The following is a 23638-nucleotide window of genomic DNA, read 5'->3' as shown; positions in this document are numbered from 1 at the left end:
CAGGTCTCTGTAAGCCACATTGAGCCTGCAAATAGGTGGGAAAATGTGGGATACAAGTGCAATAAATAAATAATTTCTGGGAAGTTTGTCTTATCTTTTATGCTGCCAATAGAACATACTGGTCAGTGCTATACATGCAAAACTTTTCCCACAGATAGTCACATATTTAATTACATAAAGCTGCAATGCTATCAGTGTGCATTTATTAAAAAAAACAACCTGCCTGTTTCCTATTTACCCCTTTTTTGGCCTTTTTATTTCTACCAGAGCTCTCTCATATCTTCAGTTTCATATATTATTTAAACATTCAAATGTTTGTTATGATCATACTAGTGGCATAGCCAGACCTGTCATTTTGGGTGAGCCCACAACACAATTAAGATGGGTAGGTCTTCCAAAACATTACCCCCCTCCCCGGTTTGTCCTACATCTCTCTCTCACTCTCCTCTGTCCCCAGATCTGGCTTTTGCCCCCCTCCCTGGTCTACCTCAGTATCTTTGCGGGCAGCAGAAGCAGCGACACACATCCACTGCCTGCGCCAGTCTCACAGGCTTCCGTCTGCCACATCCTACCAGAGAGGAAACTGGAAGTGACATCAGTGAGAGTGGGAAACAACAGAGAGAAGCCTGCAGGATCAGTACAGGCAGCAGATGTGCATTGTTGCTGCTGCCCATGAAGGTAGTCAGGTACATAGGGAAGGGGGAGGCTAGAGAGAGGGGGGAGTTGCCGAGCTGCAGACGAGGGGGAAATGCCGGATCCGGAGGTGGATGAGAGGGAGACAGAGAAGCGAGGCAGCCGCCACTTAACTGCTCTGTGGGGTCAGACAGGGTGAGCCTGACCCCATCCACCTATAGCTATGCCACTGGATTGTATTCTCTTACTATGTTGAAGTTCTTGTTTGACCATTTGTGCCATAACCATACTTTACTGAAATCAGGTTGATGATAATCCCATCATGGCATATTCAGATCCATAAAAGTGGGAGGCCTAAGACAGAGGGGCTTTAAAAACATATTTCTCCTTTAGAAATGCATAAGCATAGTGATCAGGATAACGGTGGCTTATTTGTTGTAAATGCCAACTCATAATGAACACAGGATTTTTGGTAGCACTGCTGCTTTGAAGTGTGATAGTTACTAAATACTGCTCTATTCCTTTTAAGAAATCATTAACTTACTTGGATGTTTTGGTTCAACAGCAACTCTCACAATTGGTGCGGCTTCAAAGTTGAGAGGTATGAATGGGGACAAGCTGGCGATGTTGACAGTGTTGCTGACTTCAGCACAAACTCCTCCAGGCCTCCTATACCTGATTAACACAGTAAGCAAAGATCAGTAAACACATAAGAGAAGGGAGATGGTAGTAATAAGTCATTAAAAAGGGCAGTTCTGTAAGACACACCCGAAGTAAGGTGCTAATTGTGCATCAAAGTTTAAAGAATAGAGACATTTAGGCATGGGATTGGTACTATTATGTGGCACTTACACATGTTCTATAAAATTGGCCGCAACTCACATAAAGTGTACTTGACAGTGGTCCGTAACCATGGGCAGAACATGGTTCCTGAAAGTGACCTATATTCAGTTACCTGTTATTGTTTGCTGATTTCACCTTTTTCTGTTCACTGTTCAAGTTCTGTAACAATAAACCTTATTAGTTTATTGACTCTGCTGTCCTGGACGGACTAAGAATCCTAGATTGTGTTTTTGGGCCTGTGGGTGCATTCTAGGAACTGTGGGACCCCTGAAGTGTGGCTCCAGTGTCCTAGAAATCACTGGGGAATAACCTGAGAGTGGGAGACTAGCCCAGAGGTGAGTGGGACCCTGCCAGTAGGTGCTAGTATAGAGTACGAGCCCAGGTGCAGGCAAGTCTGGGCAGTGCTGGACAGACCCTTCAGGTGGCCATAGGGTAACCCCAGGCGGGTGCTAGGCATTTTGTGACAATAGAAAAAGACAGAAATCATGCTCAGGACTACTAGAATAAATCTTTCAAAGATATTACAATCAGCACCCAGGGAGTGCTGACTACAAGTTTTGAAAATGCTTGTGGTTCCAATACAAACTGTACATAGCTGTAAAACAGGCACCTGCAACTTCTCCTATCAGGTCCTCTATGGTGAAAGTGCACCAGGCTGAATGGCCAGGTTTGACGTATGTATGTGCAACCACTAAAGGTGTCCTGTACAACTGTGTAACCTTAGAGCAGGGGTTCTCAATCCAGCACTCAGGATACACTATGCCATATCCACAAACAGAATGCATGAGATAGATTTGCATACCAGGAAGGCAGTGTATATGCAAATCTGTTTCATGCCTATTCACTGTGGATATCCTAAAAACCTGACTGGTTAGGTATGTCTCAAAGATTGGGTTGACAACCACTGTCTTAGATGGAACCTGGCAGAAAGAAAGTAAGGACTGGAGCAAGCCACAAACAATGGATGACTGACACCACAGGAAGTCAACCACAGGAATTTTACTGAAGCTGAACAAACCCAGTGTTTCAGCAGTTTGCCTGCATCAGGGGTCTACAACATATAAACTTAAACAGAACCAAATAAAAACAATCCCAAGTAAATTCAAAACATAAATGGCATAGAAAAAGTATATAAAGAACATAAAGGATGTATAAAAGACTTTCACAATAGAGCCATATATGAAAAGAATAACAATGATATCTACTATAATAAAAAACACCTCCAACATTCTGAAGCTGACTCCGTGGCAGTGAAGGGTTTGTAGGGTTCGTACTGGCTGTCACCATCTCTCTCTGTCCCGCCCTCGCGTCAAAACGTGATGACGTCGAGGGCGGAACAGTGAGAGGGAAGGGCACGTCACACGCATGAGGGTGTCGTCGTGCCTCCCTCCGTTCCAGTTCCAGGCCCTCTCCCTCTGATTTTTAAAAGTCATTTTCACTTACCAAGTCAGGGTTACTGCGGCCGGCAGCAGCGGTAAAACACATGCAGGCTCGGCCCTTCTCGCTCTCTCAGCTGTGGTCCCGCCCTCATTTCCTGTTTCTGCAAGGGCAGGACCACAGCTAAGAATGAGAGAGAAGGACCGAGCCTGCACGCGTTTTACCGCTGCTGGCCGCTGCCGTAACCCTGACTTGGTAAGTGAAGATGACTTTTAAAAATCAGAGGGAGGGGGCCTGGAACTGGAAGGGAGGGACGACGACCCAGGAACTGGGAAGGAGGGGGGAGGGAGGGGGACCCTGAAGCTTGGAGGGAGGGAGGGAGGGGGGGCCCTGAAACTCGGAGGGAGGGAGACGACCGTGAAACTCGGAGGGAGGGAGGGGGGACGGCCCTGGAACTCGGAGGGAGGGAAACGATCCTGGAAGTCAGAGGGAGGGAGGGGGGACGATCCTGGAAGTCGGAGGGAGGGGGGACGATGACCCTGGAACTCGGAGGGAGGGAGGGAGAGGGAACGATGACCCTGGAACTCTGAGGGAGGGAGGGGGGATACTGGAACTGGGAGGGAGGGGGACACTGGAACTTGGAGGGGGGGCCCTGGCACACACTCTCAATCTCAAAGACACACTCGCACCCAGTCTCACTCTCTCTCTGTCACACACACACACTCGCACATTCACTCTCTCTCTCTCTCACACAGTCACTCTCACACACTCTCTCTCAAACATACACACTCCGAGGAAAACCTTGCTAGTGCCCATTTCATTTCTTTGAGAAACGGGCCTTTTTTACTAGTATATAAATAAGGGACTTATTATACTTGTACAGTACAACTATTTATTATTTCCCAGTTTTCACACACTTTCCATTCTTTTCCTCTCAATTTAACATGGCTAGGAAATTACATTTTAATACAGTGCACAAAGCAATAGAGCTGTTTTATCTATATCTATATACATATGTGTACGTTCATAGTTGCATTGTTTTTCTATTGTTTTTTCCTTTCCTTGCCACTTCTTTTTTAAGTGCTTATGACTGAATTCTGCCCAAGAATAGTTGTATTTACTTAAACTGCTTGGCAGCCTCTGTGTACCATACTGCTGTCGCTAGAATGCATGATATACAGTTGGCTGGGAAATCCCTAACCCTTACAGCCAAGTAAAACATTCTTCATTTTGAATTCCGCCCAGGATATTTTGGTCCAGAAGTAGAATGAAGGTGTCATATCAAACAGTTTCTTGAAGCCAGTAAATAGCTATTTAAATTCTAGCAAGGTATATCATTATTTTCAGCCATAGGGTAGCTTACTGCATGGTTTTGAATCGTAAATTAATGTGAGTAGTCCTTAAGCAGTGGCAGTGCTTGCCCAGGAATCAGATACTTCTATTTGTCCATTTCTTAGCACCAAAGGACACCAAATACAGAATAACCCCTGCTGCTTTTGTTTTTGCCATTTTCTGAGTTGGGCGGTCATGATGATTATTTTCAGACCATGGTAGTTTAAGAAGAATATTTTGAAAATGAGTTTTAATTTGGGAGAGTTAAGGGGACCTTCATTCAAGTGGGTGAGGAAATCATCATACTATAATATGTGTCTGGGATGGGTGGAGGTAGGTTATACTTGCCTGTGTGCTATGTGTGACACAGAATAGATTATTATAGATTTGCATAATTGGGTCATCAGGGAAACTTTGGGTAGATTATAATCAGTTATCAAAAGACTGGAGGCACAGTATACACTAAGGAGAAGCAGGAAACCATTCGGTTGAACACAGGAAATTGGGAGAGCACTGAAGCAAAAAATGGGGCAGTAGACAGGAAAGATGATAAAAGGAGGAAACACGGGAAGACAGAGATTTATTAAAGAAATGCAAACCCTGGTCCAAACTAATATAGATGAAGAGGGTTAAACAAACTTTAAGTATATAGACAGATATCTGGTGTAATTTCATAAGGTATTTCATTACATAAACTAGCATTGTATGCAGAGAAATATAGTACATTTTATGCTGCTTATCCTAGAAATAAGCAGTGGATTTTCCCCATGTCCATTTTAACAATGGTCTATGGACTTTTCCTTTAGGAAGCCATCCAAACCTTTTGTAACCCCCCCCCCCCCCCCCCAAAGCTAACTGCCTTTACTACATTCTCTGGCAACAAATTCCAGAGTTTAATTACACATTGAGTGAAGAAATATTTTCTCTGATTCATTTTAAATTTACTACTTTGTAGCTTCATTGTGTGCCCCCCTAGTCCTAGTATTTTTGAAAAAAGTAAACAAATGATTCACGTCTACCCGTTCCACTCCACTCATTATTTTATAGACCTCTATCATATCTCCCCCTCAGCCGTCTTTTCTCCAAGCTGAAGAGCCCTAGCTGCTTTAGCCTTTCTTGATATGGAAGTCGTCTCATCCCCTTTATCATTTTCGTCGCCCTTCTCTGTACCTTTTCTAATTCCACTATATCTTTTTTGAGATGCTGTGACCAGAAACGAACACAATATTTGAGGTGCAGTCACAAAATGAAGCAATGGCATTATAACATCCTCATTTTTGTTTTCCATTCCTTTCCTAATAATATCTACTATTCTATTTGCATTCTTAGCCACCGCTGCCGCCACACAGAGCCGAGGGTTTCAACATATCATCAATGATGACGCCTAGATCCCTTTCCTGGTCGGTGACTCCTAATGTGGAACCTTGTATTATCTCTATATATAAAAGGCACCACCAACGTTCTAAATGAAGCCTCCAGCCGGAAGTGTGAAGGGGGAGAGATATCCGGTTTCCCCATGAGTGTCTGCCCCGCCCTCGCTCTCTCTGTAACACAAACAGTGAAGGAAAACACAGCAAAGCACAAAATCAAATCGCTCTCTCTGTAACAGTGAAGGACTCAGAGGGGGGAGGGGAGAAAGGGCAGAAGCCCTCACTATCTCTGTAACACAAACACAGCAGAGCAGGAAACGTAACACTGAAGGACTCGATTCCGAGGGGGGAGGGGACAGAGAGCAGAGGGGAAGGGAAAGAGAGCAGAGCAGGGACACACACACTCCCACATGCACACAGAAGAAAACCTTGCTAGCCCCTGTTTCATTTGCATCAGAAACGGGGCTTTTTTACTAGTGTAGCTATAATTCAGGTTCCTCTTTCCCGACACTCATCACTTTGCACTTGCTCACATTAAACATCATTTGCCATTTAGATGCCCAGTCTCCCAGTCTTGTAAGGTCCTCTAGTAATTTTCACAATCCTTTTGCGATTTAACAACTTTGAATAATTTTGTGTTGTCAGTAATTTTAATTACCTAACTAGTTATTTCCATCTATAGATCATCTATATATATAAAAGGCACCTCCAACGTTCCAATGAAGCCTCAAGCCGGATGAGGCGCCCGAGTTATCCGGTTTGCCCTGCAGTCACTGTAGCTCCGCCCTCGCATCAAAACGCGATGACGTCGAGGGCGGGGCAGCGAATTACGTCGAGGGCGGGGCGGCGAAGGCACAACGCACGAGTTCCAACTCGCAGAGATTCTGACAGCAGCAGCGGGGAGAGCGCTGTGAACTTTGACCACAAACTCGCAAACAAGTTAGTGAGGAACGGAGGGAGGGACAGGGGGCTGTGGAACTCGGAAGGGAGGGACGGAAGGGGGGTCTGGAACTCAGGAGGGAGGGAGGATGGTGCGGGGGGGGATTACCTTGCTAGCGCCCGTTTCATTTTTTCCCGAAACGGGCATCTTACTAGTTTATAAATATGTTAAAAAGCAGTGGTCTCCACAAAGGCCCCTGGGGAACCCCACTATCTACCCTTCTCTATTGACAATACTGACTATACTCTCTGTTTTCTATCTTTTAACCAGTTTTTAAACATAATAGGATAGTACCTCCTATCCCATGACTCTACAATTTCCTCTGGAGTCTTTCATGAAGTACTTTGTCAAATGCATTTTGAAAATCTAGATACACAATATCAACCGGCTCACCTTTATCCACATGTTTGTTCACCCCTTCAAAGAAATGCGGTAGATTGGTGAGGCAAAATTTCCCTTCACTAAATCCATGTTGGCTTTGTCTCATTAATCCATGCTTTTGAATATGCTTTGTAATTTTGTTCTTTTATAATAGTCTCTACCATTTTGACCGGCACCATCGTCAGGTTCACCGGTCTATAATTTCTCAAATCTCCTCTGGAACCTTTTTTAAAAATCAGCGTTACATTGACCACCCTCCAATCTTTTAAAAATAATTTCACGTTAGGCAGCCTGTTACATAACTATCCTCTGGGGATGGAAGGGGGATGGATAATTTTATAACACGACACCTAAACATTTTTCAGAAAGTGTGCATATTTTATGGACACCAGCGACATTATACAATAGGCTCTCAATACTTGTAGAACTTTACACATCTTCTAACTCAGGTGTAAATGTGAGCATGTGTACGTGTATATTTTTAATGTATGAGCATATGTTGCAATTCCATTCTTAGGAACAGTTATGATGGCCTGCATAAAAGTAAGCATGCTCTTGTTGGCACTCATAGCTATACATGCACACACACCCATGCAATTTTTTTTAGAACCATTCTAACACCTTAAGATTGTTGCCTAAGGATATGGCAATAGTAGTTAGCTTATCTGGGTTTAAAACATTTTGGACATGTTCCTGGAGGAAAATTCTGTAGTTTGCTATTGAGACAGATATGGGGAAGCTACTGCTTGCCCTGGGATTGGTAGCATGGAATGTTTCTGCTATTGGGGTTTCTGTCACATACTTGCGATCTGAATTGGCCAGTGTTGGAAACAGGATACTGAGCTAGGTGAACCATTGGTCTGACCCAGTATGGCTATTCTTAGGTCCTTAAAAACTTCACCACCTATAATGTACCACTGCCTTAGGGTTTTGCAGCCCAAATGCATGACCTTATACTGGATTCTCCCCTCCCCGATCTCTCCCTCCCAATCCCCTAAGCACAACTGGACCCCCTCCTTCCCACTACCCCTGAAGCACATCATGACCCCATCCCCCCTCCTAATCCAAGGCCTGCCTTTTCAATCATTGGTGGCATAGTGGGGTCCTATGTGCAGGAGTGCTGTCCACTCATTCCTGCACTCTGCAGTTCCTTGGATAAAATGGCTCCTGCGGAGGGAGAGAGTCGTGATGTGCCTCTGGGGGTGGAAGGGAATGAGGAAAGGCATCATGATATGCTTTTGGAGAATGGAGGGAAAGGAAAGAGATCAGCACACTTGGACCAGGACTTGACCGATAGTCAGTGCTGGCATCCAGACAGCTAACTGGCCGAATTTAGAACAGCTTTTGAAAACTGACTGGTGCAATCTACTGTTATTTTATAGTAAAAAGTAGGGTTTATTTGCTGATATAAATCTGGCCTGTTGCACATATCAGTTTCAAAACAGGTATAGAAGTCTCTTTTTACAATAAAAATAAGCAAATGTGCTAGCTGACAGTGTATATAAGTGAAAACATTCAAGCATTACTATGACAGTCTGACAGGGTGGGAGGAGGGGGGTGGGTAGGAAGTATGCATGGGGACATCAAAGCATATCATTGATATTCTAACAGGATGGGTGTGGATAGGTGAGGGGAGGGTGATCAACAGAGACAATACAGCTTTATGGTTTATAATGGGCTAGGAACCCCAGATCCTTGTTAAGGCCTTTCTGTTGAGTGTTAAAATATTCAATCATTCTGACTTCAAAGGTCTTACGCCTGTTGGTCAACATTTTACAGGACCAGGACACTGTACCAGTGACTTCACAGTGAGAATCCTGAAAGGTAACTTTAAAACCATTCAAGAACGTAAGACCTTTGAAGTCAGAATGATTGAATATTTTAACACTCAACAGAAAGGCCTTAACAAGGATCTGGGGTTCCTAGCGCATTATAAACCATAAAGCTGTATGTCTCTGTTGATCACCCTCCCCTCACCTATCCACACCCATCCTGTTAGAATATCAATGATATGCTTTGATGTCCCCATGCATACTTCCTACCCACCCCCCTCCTCTCACCCTGTCAGACTGTCATAGTAATGCTTGAATGTTTTCACTTATATACACTGTCAGCTAGTACATTTGCTTATTTCCGATCTGAGGAAGAAGGGCAACCTTCGAAAGCTAATCAAGAAATGTATTAAGTTATGTCCAATAAAAAAGTTATCATCTTATTTTCTTTTCCATGTTTTATTTTGTTTGATTTCTATTGATATAACTGGGCATAAATTTACACGTCCCTTGCATGTGTTAGCAGGGCACCTATGCACTATTTTGTAAGAGCAAGCACAAGATGTAAAACGACTGTAAGAGGTGCAAAGAAAAGCTAAAAAAATGTTTTGGGATTTGCGTTGCAAACCAAATGAGGAGAGACTTGCTGACCTGAACATGTATACCTTAGAGGAAAGGAGAAACAGGGGTGATACAATACAGACGTTCAAATATTTGAAAGGTATTAGTCTGCAAAGGAACCTTTTTCAGAGACGGGAAGGCAGTAGAACTAGAGGACATGAATTGAGGTTGAAGGGGGGCAGACTCAGGACTAATGACAGGAAGTATTTTTTCACGGAGAGGGTGGTGGATATGTGGAATGCCCTCCCATGGGAGCTGGTGGAGATGAAAACGGTAATGGAATTCAAACATGCGCAGGATAAACATAATGGAATCCTGTTTAGGAGGAATGGTTCCGCAGAATCTTAGCGGAGATTGGATGGTGACGCCGGTAATTGGGAAACAAAACGGGAGCTGGGCAGACTTCTACAGTCTATGCCCTGATTATGACTGAATAGATAGGGATGGGCTGTAGTGTAAATTTTAAGGGGCTTTGACGTTAGCTTCAGAACTTAGTACAAGTGTGCCCTGAGAAATGCAAGGACAAATCAAACTCTGGTATACATATAGAGTATCACATACTATGTAAATCAGTTTATGTTGTTGGGCAGACTGGATGGACCCTACAGGTCTTTATCTGCCGTCATTTACTATATTACTATGGTGTACTGTGGAAATACACATGAGCAGAGTTCCGCATATAATCTACAGAACACTACATTACACATTTCTGCTGCATTTAGGCATCCACAGTCACCTCATGTCTATGGCTGGGCAATGCTAGTTTTCTTTAATAGAATCTAGGCACTTGAGGCCATTACAGAATAAGCTCTCACCATACATCCTCAGAGCAACTAAATGCAGGTACCCATTTATAGAATTGCCACCATCTTGACCTTCCTTTCCCTAAAGGTAATTATTTTACTTTTTCATTTTTTTTGATAGTATACAGATTCCACCTATAAGCAAATTAGATGACTGCCAACCCATTGGTTGCATACAAAGATGTAATACCCAGTACATGCGACTTAATTGCTGGTACAGTGCTATCTGAATGCTGGCATTAGTCCCTTTTTGAGTACTGCCAACTGAAATTGCTCTGAGATACACACAATTTAGTTATAAACCTTCTCTTGAGCTTTCAGTGCTCTCCACCTTTCAGCATATTTTTGCGAGAATGTTTACTGAACCGCAGTAGAATATTTTACAGAAGAACAGTACAATCTGCTCTCTTGAAGAGCAAGGAATCATGCAGAAAAGAAGCCAAAATGTTTCCTAAATCAATCGAGTAACTGATCCAAGAAACACTTTTCCAGACACAGCCTAAAGGACACCAAGACCAAAAGGACTAGGGATGTCAATCAAATACTCGGTGCTGCTGGACATGATAAAATTCAAAACTCAAAATTAACACAAAATGAAAAAGAAAAACATACAGCAAGCTCCTGCATACAGCCCAGGCCCCTGACCTCTGGCCTGCATAGGCTTTGTTCCTTTGTTCACATTTGGTTCCAATGAAAAACAAATGAATTCCCTCAGCTATCACCATCAGGGTAGAAGGTTGAGCTTGCCAGTTTGCTCAGATTTCCTTCAGCTAGAAAAGAAATATTGATGCACCATGGGTTGAGCAGTTTCTATTTATAAAGTGCTGGAAACCCCTTCCAAAAAAAAAAAAAAAAAAATCAACCACCAAAGCTATTATTTTGGATCAAATCTGTCCTAACTTGTTAATAAAGCAGGATGTGATCTGCATAAGATGAATATATGAAATCTTGGCTCAATACAAGTATGCAGATATCAGGACATGACGTGTTAGGGGGCAAAATACTAAATATAGCAGCGTTTGCAGACTCCAAGAAAAGCAGAAAATGCTTCATATTGCACACCACTGAGTACAGCCATAGGATTTTAGAATAATGAGGCTTAGCAAGTTAAATCTAGCGAGTGACTGTGCATTTATCATTAAACCTGATTTGAGGCATCTGGATTTTCCTACCTTTGCTCTAAATCCATATTTACCTTTGATTACTCGCATTTACATTCAGAAAGCAGTTTCAGAATTGCAGTCTGTGATTTTACTAGTCACACTGTAAAACTGAACAGCATTTCAAAACTGCATATAGCACTAGGCTGCTTTATCACTATAATAACTCACATTACAGAACACTTCATGCAATTTTTAAGGGGCCCTAATGCACATCAAGCTGTGATAACACAGCTTGAATGCAATATAAATCAGGGCCAAACTGCTAGCGAAAGTAATCTGTTGTGTTGCATATGAATACGTGCAAAGCAGCTCATTAATATGGTAACACATCTCTGAAGGTGTAATTAACTACCCCCACCCCACCCCCTTCTTGGGTGCACTGGGGCACAGATGCACAAAACCTAATGAGCCAGCAACGTGGTTTTTACACTGGTTCTAGCTGGTTTAGCTAGCACAGAGTACAGCAAGACATGGACAAAAGGATTCTCTGAGCTCTTTTCCTGTCATAGTAGCAGCTAACGAAAATTGTATGCAAAGTCATTATAATGAGCTAATTACTATACAAATGTGCATGCAAAGCGATGCACAGCCGTTTTCCAAGCGATGCACAGAAGCAGCCCCTATCTTTACCATGGAAAATTTAATGGGAGGTCTGGAGCTGTCACTCCTGATAGTTCTTCACTGTACCAAGTAGGAGAAGGGGAGAAACAAAGCGCGACAGAGCTTTTTCACATGGGCAATGCAAATCCTTGATCTGTTTCTTTCCCCCTGGAGGTGGGTGGCACTTTTTCCTGGCAGTGGGGAAACAGGTAAGCCTCCAGAGACCCAACACGGGTCTTCCCGTCAGCCACTGCTCCAGCCCGCAGGGAAGACACCGAGCACCCCCGAGCACAGAAAAAAAAACTACACCTGCTTAGTGATTGGCTGTTCTGCACATGCTCAGCTGGCCGACTGGTTTCCCCCCTATCGCGTGCAAATGACCCATTTGCCAAAGCAGCGAGCAGCTCATTTGCATGCAACTTGCTTTGGGAATCACTCTGCATTTCCAAATCGGTAATTTTTACAGAGGTTAAAACACAGAGCGATTCTTTACGGGGACCTTTGTGCATCTGGGTGTGGGTTGCATAAGCCAATACCCCCGGGAAGCAAAAGAAAGGGACCAGCCAGGATACTTGAAAACAGTAACTCCCCATGACTGGTAAACTGCATGGCAAAGGCATGGCCCAAATTCAGACTCCCACCTTTTCAAGCCCTTCTAGCAGTGGTGCTAACTGGCCATAAGTACACCAGAAATGGTTGGCACCTTTAAGCCCCAGCCCTGTAGGTGCAAGGTCTTCTTTCATCCCAAAAGCTAACCTGCTTTTCCTCAACATGACAAAGTGCGAAGCCATCTTTTTTTCCCCTCATCATGCTCTGCCCAACTGAAGCCCTCCCCTTCTTTGGACAATCAAACAATCCCACTGCGTGATTCCATTAGGATTCTTGGGGTTATCTTCAATTCTTCCCTCTCTTTTAAACCACAAATCAACTCTGTATTCCATTCAGCTTTCCTTGCACTTCAATGCATCCGCTTGGTCTGCTCAGTATTCCCCCTTTCCCTTCTTCATCTCGTTATTCTGGCACTGATTACTTCACATCTCAACTACTGAAAATTCCCTTTATGCCGGTTTTCCCCTTCACTCTTTGAAACACCTGCAACTTGTTCAACCAACTGTGGTAAAACTACTTTACAATGCACATCGATTTGATCATGTAACCCCACTCCTCCATACAGAACACTGGCTCCCTGTTTCATCATGCATTACATTCAATATTCATGTGCTAATATACAAATCCAGGTTCTTCTCTGCCCCTGCCTACCTCAACAATCTCCTGATTTTTAGCTCTCTAGTCCCCGTTCTTGGAGTCAAAATATGGAACTCCCTACCTATTCCCATCAGAAAAGAAAACAGCTACTTCAACTTCAGGAAGAGGCTAAAAAACTTTCTCTTCCCAAAGACTGCTTCATAACAATCCAGCATGACTTCTAACTCCTAGTATCATCCATTATCTTTTCCTTAATGTTTTTAGTCTCATACCTCACACTAACACTATTTGCTTTTGTCTCACCTAGAAGTAAACCACACTGAACCCTGGAAAGCGGATTTTTTTTTTTTTGTTACATTTGTACCCCGCGCTTTCCCACTCATGGCAGGCTCAATGGGGCAATGGAGGGTTAAGTGACTTGCCCAGAGTCACAAGGAGCTGCCTGTGCCTGAAGTGGGAATCGGACTCAGTTCCTCAGTTCCCCAGGACCAAAGTCCACCACCCTAATCACTAGGCCACTCCTGGTATACAAGAACTGATCTGAAATGAAATGGAATTGAATCCCTACACTTCCCTTTGTTTCCTATGCTTTGCTGATCAGAATCTCCTCACTCTCCCTCCTCAGTCTCCACCCATAAATCTGCTTTTTGTTACCTGGATCCTAAATTATGGAATAAGTTACCACTTTCCATCAGAAACCAGCCTTCCCTTCCCAAATTCAAACAAGCTCTCAAAACCCTTTTTCTATTTATTTATTTATTTATTACATTTGTACCCCGCTCTTTCCCACATACAGCAGGTCCAGTGCGGCTTACATAGTAAAAGAAAGCATCTTACATGGTAAAAAATGCAGTAAAACAAGGAAATGTAGGAACAGTATTATAAATTGTGATGATCATAACTACTTACATTATGAAAGGCATTACAAAGGACATGTGAAAGAACGTAATGAACTAGAATAGGGAAGGTAGACAAGGATATGATAGGTGAAAGGGAAGGAGAATGGGAGGGAAATGGTAAAGGATGGAGGGAAGAAAATGAGGGATTGAATATAACATTGGGGTCAGAGTAAGCGTTATCTTAGAATGAGTATCGTAGGTGATCTAGTGGAATTAAGCTGGTCCATTAAGGTAAACCTGCTTGAAAAAATGGGACTTTAACATTTTCCTGAAAGGTAAATAGTTATTAGTAGCTCGGATGGGTCTTGGGAGAGCATTCCAAAGTTGACTACCCAGGAAGGAGAAACTGGATGCATAGTATGTTTTGTACTTGACACCTTTGCAGTTTGGGAGGTGTAGATTGAGGTATGTTCGCGATGACATTGTTCTATTTCTAATTGGGCGGTCAATCAAGTTCATATAACTGGGGGATTCTCCTGATATGATCTTATAGATAATTGTATGGACCTTGAAGTATATTCTCTCTTTGATGGGGAGCCAGTGAAGCCTTTCTCGAAGGGGTGAGGCACTTTCAAATCTTGACTTGCCAAATATAAGTCTGGCTGCCGTGTTCTGGGCAGTCTGGAGACTTTTCAGGACTTGGGATTTACATCCAAGGAAAACACTGTTGCAATAATCAACCTGAGTGATGACTGTGGATTGAACCAGGTTCCGGAAAGTGTTAAATGGAAGATAGGATTTCACTCGCTTCAGGATCCACATCATATTAAACATTTTCTTCGTGACCAGCTTAGCGTGGTTATCGAAGGATAGATGGCTATCTATTGTAAGCCCAAGAATCCTTAAACTACTGGAGATGGGGATAATTACATCTGGGGTATTGAGGGTGGCCGGGAGAGGTGGGAAGTATTGAGACGAGTTTTTTCTTTATTTAATTTCATCTTAAAGGCATTGGCCCATGAGATCAAGGTGGACATACCGATTTTGGATAAATTTGATTTAAAGGGAATAAAAATGGTGACGTCATCAGCATATATAAAGGGATTAAGGTCATGTTTGGCTAATAATCTGGCCAAGGGGATCATCATGAAATTGATATTGTTTCCTCTTTTATTATTATTATTTTGGATTTTAAATGCTGTACTTTAATTATTTAAATTTTTTTTTAATTTTAATGTAAACCTTCGATTTTTGCTTTTTTTAGTGAACTTTTTGTTTTGTTATTATTTATATAAAATTAAACTATGCACAGTAATTTGTGTCAGGTAGGACTCTGAACCCAAGAGGCCAGTTAACTAAAACACACTAAGCAATTAGCACACGAGCACAAGAACTATTACCATAATAGGGCCCCCGATGCTCAAATCTCTGGCGCCAAAGTGAACAGTGCCCAACCCATACCGCAGGAACAGCACAGAAAAACAGCCCTCTAATGCTAAAAGCTAACAGCATTCAAATTGTATGCGTGCTGTGTGACTGAAAGGGGGAGGAACGTGCCTGATGCATGCGCACAAGAGCTTTTGTGTGCATGCCCAGGCAAATCTCGAAGTGAAGTACAAATTAGTGCCGTTTTACTGCGCCTTTAAATATAAGCTTTTCACAACGTCTTCCACTTAAAATGCTTATATTTAAGCGCAGAATACAGGTGCCAATGTGTGCTTTCACTTCCAGCTTAGCTCAGACTCGTACACATTTGTTTCTCAGTACTGATGCTTAGAGACTTGAACTGGCTTCCCTCCGCTTCCAAAAACTGACATATTTTAAATTGAAAATCGTAAGAAATCCTCTCTTCAACTGCCTCCCCTAATGCTAGCTCCAAACTGGCATGATGTTTCCAGTGGTAAGAACAGGGCTTGTTTGTGTGCTGTTCTCTGAGCATTGGGAGGGCATAGCAAAGTACCTCATTAACATTCATTTGACAACATTTAAATACAATTTGCAGCCACCTTTGGCGTGCACAGACCTTTGCTAAAGCCCTCTAAGCATTCTGTGCTGATTAATGCTGGTGCTAGTCCAGCACTAATCAGCTCACCGGCCTTAGGTCCTGAGCATCGACCCCTAGGACTACAGTTAGTACAATAATTTGTTAGCTAACTGCATACTACATTATAGGGCAGGTAACAGGTGGAGAATGGCGTGGAGAGCGGACTGCACACTGAGTTAGTGCACTGCACTTTATCACATGTTGTCACTGTGTAGTTAGCACAGACATAAGAACAGCTCTGTGGGTGCTGAGCGCTTCTAGTAGTGAACAAGCTCCTTTATTTAGGCTGATGCTCAGAAGTAAATGTGAGCGCTAGAGGCCATAAGCGCCAGACTAACACCTGCATTTATGAGTGCACTATGGTCAGAGGCCATCACCACGGCAAACAAGTATGGGAAGGAACAGCGCAAATGGCATATAAACATAGGCAGAAATATATATATGAGGTCATTTCGTATTCCCATCCAATGATCAGAAAACAGCGCACCTCACAAAGGCGCTCTTACTGCTGTAAACCCTACGCCAGGGTTAGGGTGTCTGGGGTACTCAACCAGCAATGAATGAATTAATTCAGTGTAAATGTTTAGGTCTTTTTACCACCTCTCCAAATCTTCATATACCAGTTACCCACAATTTGTAGAGATAAAGACCGAGGCTGCCGCTTATGAAAAAAGTAATTTATTTACTTACCAAGTAGAGATACAATTAATATTTTCTCATGGGAGGATAGAACTACTGCATACATATGCTCTCTGTATCTATCAGTCCAACATACTGAACTGAAACAGCTATTTTATACACTTGTATTTAACAATGATTTACAAGGCTCCATCTTACTCAGGATCATCTGGTCTTTTTTCAAAACTACTACTACTACTATTTATCATTTCTATAGCGCTACAAGGCATACGCAGCGCTGTACACCATACACAAAAAGACAGTCCCTGCTCAAAGAGCTTACAATCTAGATAAGACAGGTAAACAGACAGAACAATTAAGGGTAAGGGAATAAAAGGTGAGGTTAAAGGACAGGGCAAGTGAGTAGTGGTTAGGAGTCAAAACTATCTGGTTTCTCTTACCTGCTAGACCACATTCTCATGTTTGTTTATGCTTCCTCCTTTCCCAGGTCTGTTTGTCCGTAAGGATATCATATTAGATCATAAGTTCCTGGGCCTCACGATTTATGGCCTTTGCCCTTTGACTCTACTCCAGGGTGCATAATTGTGTTTATTATCTACATGAATCATGACATGTTCCTGGAATCTAGGGCAAAAACAAACCAGTCCCGCTGTGGCGAAATGAACAGGCTTTCTAGCTGATTCTCACAGACAGTCCCTACACCCACTGCAGGCTTCTTCTCCCACCAGTTGAGCGAACCGGTGAGCAACCAGCCCCCACATTCTGCAGCAATCTACTCTGAAAGTCAGCAGTGAGTTGGTTCTTCTTCAATATTGATTTTTTAAAATTCGGGGGGGGGGGGGGGGGAGGGAGAGCGTTACAATACCTCCTTCTCCTCTTTACTGCTTGTACAAGGGTTGACCACTAGGAGCTAAGCTCATGTAGGTGTCGCTGCCAAAAGCTTGGAGCTGGGCAACCAGCAACTCTTCCTCCTTCCACCTCTGATGTTGTGGGCATGCGCTCAAGAGTTGTGCTTTATGCACAACTCTTGAGCACATGCACCAGGCATTGTCCTTTCCTTAACTTCAAAACAACTCCCTAACATTCAACACTAATGTCAGCAACCAGTGCGCCTATATTAGCATTGAGCATTAGGGAGTTGTTTGGTCGGCTGTTCCGGTACTGTTCAGTACAGTGCTGGAGTTTTGAGCATCAGGGCCACTGTGTTCAGGCCACGGTAATTTGTATTGTGTCTGGCACCTCTAATCATTTTGAGATGTCGACACCTATCAGTACAGGTGCACTTAACGCCTACTCAAGAGAAGGTATTACGTGCACAAACATTAACTACAAATACACCTAAGCTGTAGTATGAACTTTTCCATGTAGTAATTGCAGGTGACCTCCTGAGCACAGTCTCAACAGTTAGCACAGTGTATGTACTTAGTACAGTAAGAGCAAAACTTTACTGAACATTAATAAGCAGGACAGCATGGCAATTGATTAGTTTACGATACTCATAAATTATAAAGTTTCTAAGATGAAAATTTATATTTTTCTGGGATAGTAGAATGCAGTCCTGGATACCTTATGTTTAATTTCAAAGTAGTTATTCCATTTCACTCCCCCCACCCCCACACTTTTTTTTTAATTCTCTGAGTAACTCCTGAACCCTGGGAAGCATCCACTAGAGACCAGAAATTCTCTCATAGATGCTGGACCTGATTTGTCTATACTGGTGATGATGTGACAAATGATGCTGTATGTAGTCCAGAAGATTTATTGGTCAACAACAACGATTCTATGGTCAACACGTCGATGCAACACGACCATGTTTCGGCCCATCGGCCTGCCTCAGGAGTCTTTCTGTGTTATATAGATGAATGTGTGGATGATACTTGTATATATTTCTCACTTATTTGCTAAAGAAATACTCAACCCTCTTAACATCTGATGCAAAGTACAAACAGTAGAATCACTGTTGTTGACCAATAAATCTTCTATACAGCATCATTCTTTTATTGAGTCACCTTCACTGTTTTCTTTGTGGTATTTTTTCTGTGAGGTTTTTTGTTCTTCTGTATCTTTAACTTTAAAATATTTTTTTCCATAACTCCAAAACAAGAGCACATCTCGCTCATATTTGCCCACGCAGGGGCCCATAAGCACTAACTACTACGCTATTACAGCTGAAACTACCTTAGCATTAAACCCACTATCCCAATTAACAAAATCATCTAAAAAAAACACAACGCCCACTGCCCACCTAAACCTTGTGCTCCAAATATACATCATCCACCTCACCTTCCCTCTACCCAGCACCATCCCCACCTCAGCATGAGAGCACCCCATGGTTCTTTGTGGCACTCTCTCTCCCCCTCCCTCCCTACTCCCCTCCGCCCTCCTATAAGAAACCATTGACTTAAATACTTCTCAATCGGTGTTGTAAGTGAGCCCATCTTCCCTTATGTTTTCTGTATCTTTGTGATGATGTGACAAATAACATCATCTAGTGCATGAGCTGGTCCAGTCCCAAACCAAGTGAGATCATCTGTGACTCTTTCAAGCATAGCTGCCCCATAGCTTCAGAGAAATTAGCCAGACACAGTGCTAAGAATTTCACAGAGCAGTTTTCAGCAGTAACATGTTTTACTGATGGCAGTTGTTATCTACTTTTGAAAGTTTGATCATTACACAGAGGATGTAGCTATTATAATTTGCAAGACCAGGACACATTTTACTGGTATTTACTTATTAGTGAAATGCAAATGTACATTTGGAGTTGCAAACAATGGCAAATAGCTTATTTTATGTCACTTTCTGACAGGTTTCATTCAATGGCTGCAAAATATTAAGCAGCAAAGTGTTGTAAAGTATCTAGCACTGATAACTGCACAATGACATACTTTCTTATGTATTATTCTTTGTCATGTATCCTATACTGTTTTTTGTAAGCCACATTGAACTCAAATTTGGTTGGGATAATGTGGAATATAAATGTCACAAATAATTAAATAATAAAAAAAAGATCTTGCCAATTCTCGAATCAAAAAGTGTTAAGAATATCACATACACAGGCTAAAAATGTAGATATTGCCAAAATGTATGCCAAAAGGCAGAATCTTTCCCAATCACTTTTCTAACATGTCTAGATAACCTGTATGAATTTATTTTTTACACTAAAAATATAAGGCCTCAAATAATGAAATTAGATGCATCTGTAATGCATTACCTGCTTACACAGAATGAACTTTCACCATCTGAAAAGCCCTTCTCATCAAAAGTGCTCTTAAATGCAGGAAAATGCAACAATGACAAAAAAAAAGGGGGGGGGGGGGGTTGTACAGAATTAAAAGCCTGAGAGCCCGTCTCAATGGGCAACATTAACATGGGGCTGGGTGAACCCAGTAGGACATGAGAGGACTACGACAGCTCTCGGGAGCGGAGTGGTGGTGGTGGGGAAGGAAAGTTGAAGGAGAGTAGAGGGATTTGTAGTATCGAGTGTTGCCACAATTTGGGTTTCTGTCAGGTACTTGTGAGCTGGCTCTGCATTGTTCTGACCCAGTATTTATTTATTTATTAGGATTTATTTGCCACCTTTTTGAAGGGATTCACTCAAGGTGGTGTACAGTAAGAATAGATCAAACATGAGCAATAGGCAGTTACAGCAGTAAAAATATTCAACTAACAATACAAAGTATGGCATGGTATACTATTTGCAATGTCAACACAATATGTAATAGAACATTATAAATGATAGTGAAGGGTAAGGCAAAGTTGTAACATATAGATAGGTAAGAAAGTAGGAAGAGTTAGAAAGTAAAGTGACTGATTTGAAGAAAGTTGCACATGAGGTCAGAGAGATGGTTAAATATTATCTCAGCTAGGGTAGGAGTGGATAAACATGTCCCGCTGCAGTATGTGCAGCCCGAGTCACTCCTTGTGTGTGTGAGTGAGACTAACAAGTTAGTTACTTCTTCCATTAAAGGCCTGGTTGAAGAGCCAAGCCTTCGCCTGCTTCCTGAAGTAGAGATAGTCTTGTGTTATGTGGAGCCTTTCAGGCAATGCAATCCAGAGTATGGCTACTCTTATGTTCCAATGTAATTTTAAAGTCCCAAAGTGAAACTAGCAAGGATTGGATGGGGAAGTTGGTCAGGAGGCAGGACAGAGGGCAGGTATTTAAAGCGCCATCTCCATGGGTGCAGGGCTTTTCCCTGCTCCTCGGAGGTGGTATGACTAATGTTGCAGCATTGAGGGGGGGGGGAGATGCCCCAGGTATGGGGCGGCAGCTTATCAGGTGATAAATACTTGGCGATAGGCTAAGCGAAGGTGGGGGTCAAGTGACCCGGATCAGACAGCATGGAGGTTCATACTATACCGTTGCCCTAGCTGACAAGGAGGGGTGGAAAGGGTGAAAGTTTAGTAAATCATTAAGCAATTTAATGGCAATTACGTTGTTGAAGTTTGGAAATATTAAATATGTAAATCAATAAAGCAAAGCTGCTGCCAATTTCTGTTTACCACATTTATGTAGTTATGTGTTATTTGTTTTCAAGGTGGAGATGGAATCAATGGAGTGGGGGAGGGATGGGGGGGGGGGGGTGATGGACTGAGGAGTGGGAAGTCCTAGCTCCAAAGGTCCTTTAATCAGATACGAATATTGTTTTAGTTTGCAAGTTGAAAATGGAAGAAACCAAACTGAAGTCATCAAAGTTTAACCTCTCTCACATTGTTGAGAATCTCTGCACATCAATCCAGGAGGATCTTTATCGCTGCTTAAACAGATGATATCATCACTTCAGAATCCTTAGCTGCTCTGGAATGGAGAGCTGTCATGCTCTCAACAAATACCTTAAGTGAATCAGTAAAGCTGAGGGCTAATGAAATAAACAGGGTCTGCAAATGAGCAGCTCTCTTCGGTCAGATTTATCACTTCTTATCACCTCTTGTTTGTTTAAAGAGATTAGGAGACTATTACACAAAATCCAACAGCAAGAGTCTTAAGGTATGGGGGCCTAGGGAGGCAGGAAACAGCTTGGCTCATGGAAATGTAGTTCAGATAAGACAATTTTGTTTTACAAAGGAAACGCCAGCCTCTAAATTAGTGCAGTCCTTGCACTCATATATTCATCAGCACTTTTATTTAGATTTTTTTTCTCATTTCGGGGTTTGTGCTTCCGCTTTTCATCTGAATTCTATAAACTACTGAGCATAGTCGTGTGTTTTTCAAATACGAGGAAAGGAGTACGAAGAAACTATTTTGCAAAGTGATACCACATATTCTGTTATTAGCAATAGCAGTAATTACATTTGTCATGGAGACTAATTAGACTGCGTGAATTCCTAGATGATAAAATGGACCTTCTTTCACGCCTTAATTATACTTTATCAGTTTCATGGATGTGAAGAATTAGTTATTTCAAGCTGTCAGGATATACCTATAAAGGCATTACACCAAGGCACTATTAATTAAATTATTAAGATAAACAGAGAACTGGATCCATGTTGCTTGGCAAATCAATAGAGAGCTGGCTATTCAATAGTGCACTTTAATACACAGCTTTGTACAGGCAATTGTATACAACAGCCTTAATGAAATAACTCTGATGTTTTTTACATCATAAGGATAGTCAGGCGTGATTTAAAAAAAATATATTAAAGGTACCAGCTTGAGGTGGAGTATGCATTGTGATATTGGGGGTGGGGGGAGAGATGAAAAAGGCCAACATAAGAGTATTACGGGCCCCCGGGAAACCTTCAGCCATGTTCCCCAACCCCCCCTCCAAGCCATGTAACTTTAGGGCTCTAGGATGTTGCCCTCCCAAAATCATCCTGTGAAAAAATAACTAGAAGTCTGAATTTTGAATTTTTATAATAATAATAGCAACTAGTCATTTAGATTATGTGTCTATCAATTTTGCATAGCATGATGAGGCAGTTCTTGCCTATTGTTCTTGGTAGAATAGCTTAAGCTCTTTTAAGTTGGATTAGCATCATCTGCGGACTGAAGCCTTCAAGTCTCATCACAGATTTTCTACTGGATTCAGGTCTGGGCTTTGACTGGGCCACTCGAGGACATTCACTTTCTTCTTGCTTAGTCGTTCCTTTGTTACGTTTGTGCTTAGGATCCCTCTCCTTCTCCCTAGTATCAAGCAGCATAAAATGTATTGAACTTTTTGGGGATCTTGCCAGGTACTTGTGATCTTGATTGGCCGCTGTTGGAAACAGGATGCTGGGCTTGATGGACCTTTGGTCTGTCCCAGTGTGGCAATATTTATGTACTTAAGTTTATGGAAGACTGAAACAGGTTTTCCTTCAGGCTCTGCCTGTACTTTGCACCATCCATCCGTCGATCTTCACTGCTGTAAAGCATCCGCACAACTTAATACTGCCACCACCATGCTTTTGTTAGCAAAGTGCTGTTCTGTGTTCATTAGATACCACACATATTGCATAGCATTCAAAACAAAGTTTCATTTTGGTCATCTGGCAACAAAACACTTCTCCCACACTCATGCAGTATCCTCTAGTGTTTCTTTGCAAACAATATGAGGCACATCATATGGTTTTTCTTCAGTGGTGGCATCCTTCTTGTTATCTTCACATACAGACCATGTTTGTAGCTTAAGCTTGAAATTGTTGACTAGCCAATGTAAAACCTTTAGCCCTCCAGGGAAAGAAAAGTCCCTACTGTACCTGAATGTTAGACAGCTGCACGGGAACGGGGTTCACGGGAACGGAGGCAGTTCCTGCGGGATTCCCGCGGGGATGGAAGCAGCTCTGTGGGGTTCCCGCGGGGACGGAGGCAGTTCCTGCGGGGTTCCCGCGGGGATGGAAGCGGTTCTGCGGTCTTCTTGTCGAAGTGTAAGCTGCACATACACCAGCCTTTCATCTACTGAATACCAATTTCTTTGAGTGCTGTCTTCTCCTCCTCTTCTTCTTCCTTGCTTTAACAGCACAAATGTGGAAAGTCTTCCATTAAGGAGGTGGTAGAGTCACAAATGATGACAGAATTCAAAAAGGCATGGGATGAACACAGAGGATCTCTAATTAGAAAATGGAAGTTATATAAAACCTAATCTTAAATGGCTGCATG

General features: G+C 42.4%; 1 protein-coding gene across 1 annotated transcript in view; it reads right to left on the bottom strand.

Annotated features, from left to right (window-relative positions):
- The window catches only part of EFL1 (elongation factor like GTPase 1), a 446854-nt gene that overhangs the window by 121845 nt on the left and 301371 nt on the right, over positions 1-23638 (bottom strand). The window contains 2 exon segments of the mRNA XM_030189629.1: positions 1178-1246; positions 1249-1308. Coding sequence (XP_030045489.1) covers positions 1178-1246; positions 1249-1308 — 129 coding nt within the window.

Source organism: Microcaecilia unicolor, chromosome 1, assembly GCF_901765095.1.
Source record: "Microcaecilia unicolor chromosome 1, aMicUni1.1, whole genome shotgun sequence".
NCBI lineage: Eukaryota > Metazoa > Chordata > Amphibia > Gymnophiona > Siphonopidae > Microcaecilia > Microcaecilia unicolor.
This window is presented reverse-complemented; position numbering and strand designations above follow the sequence as displayed.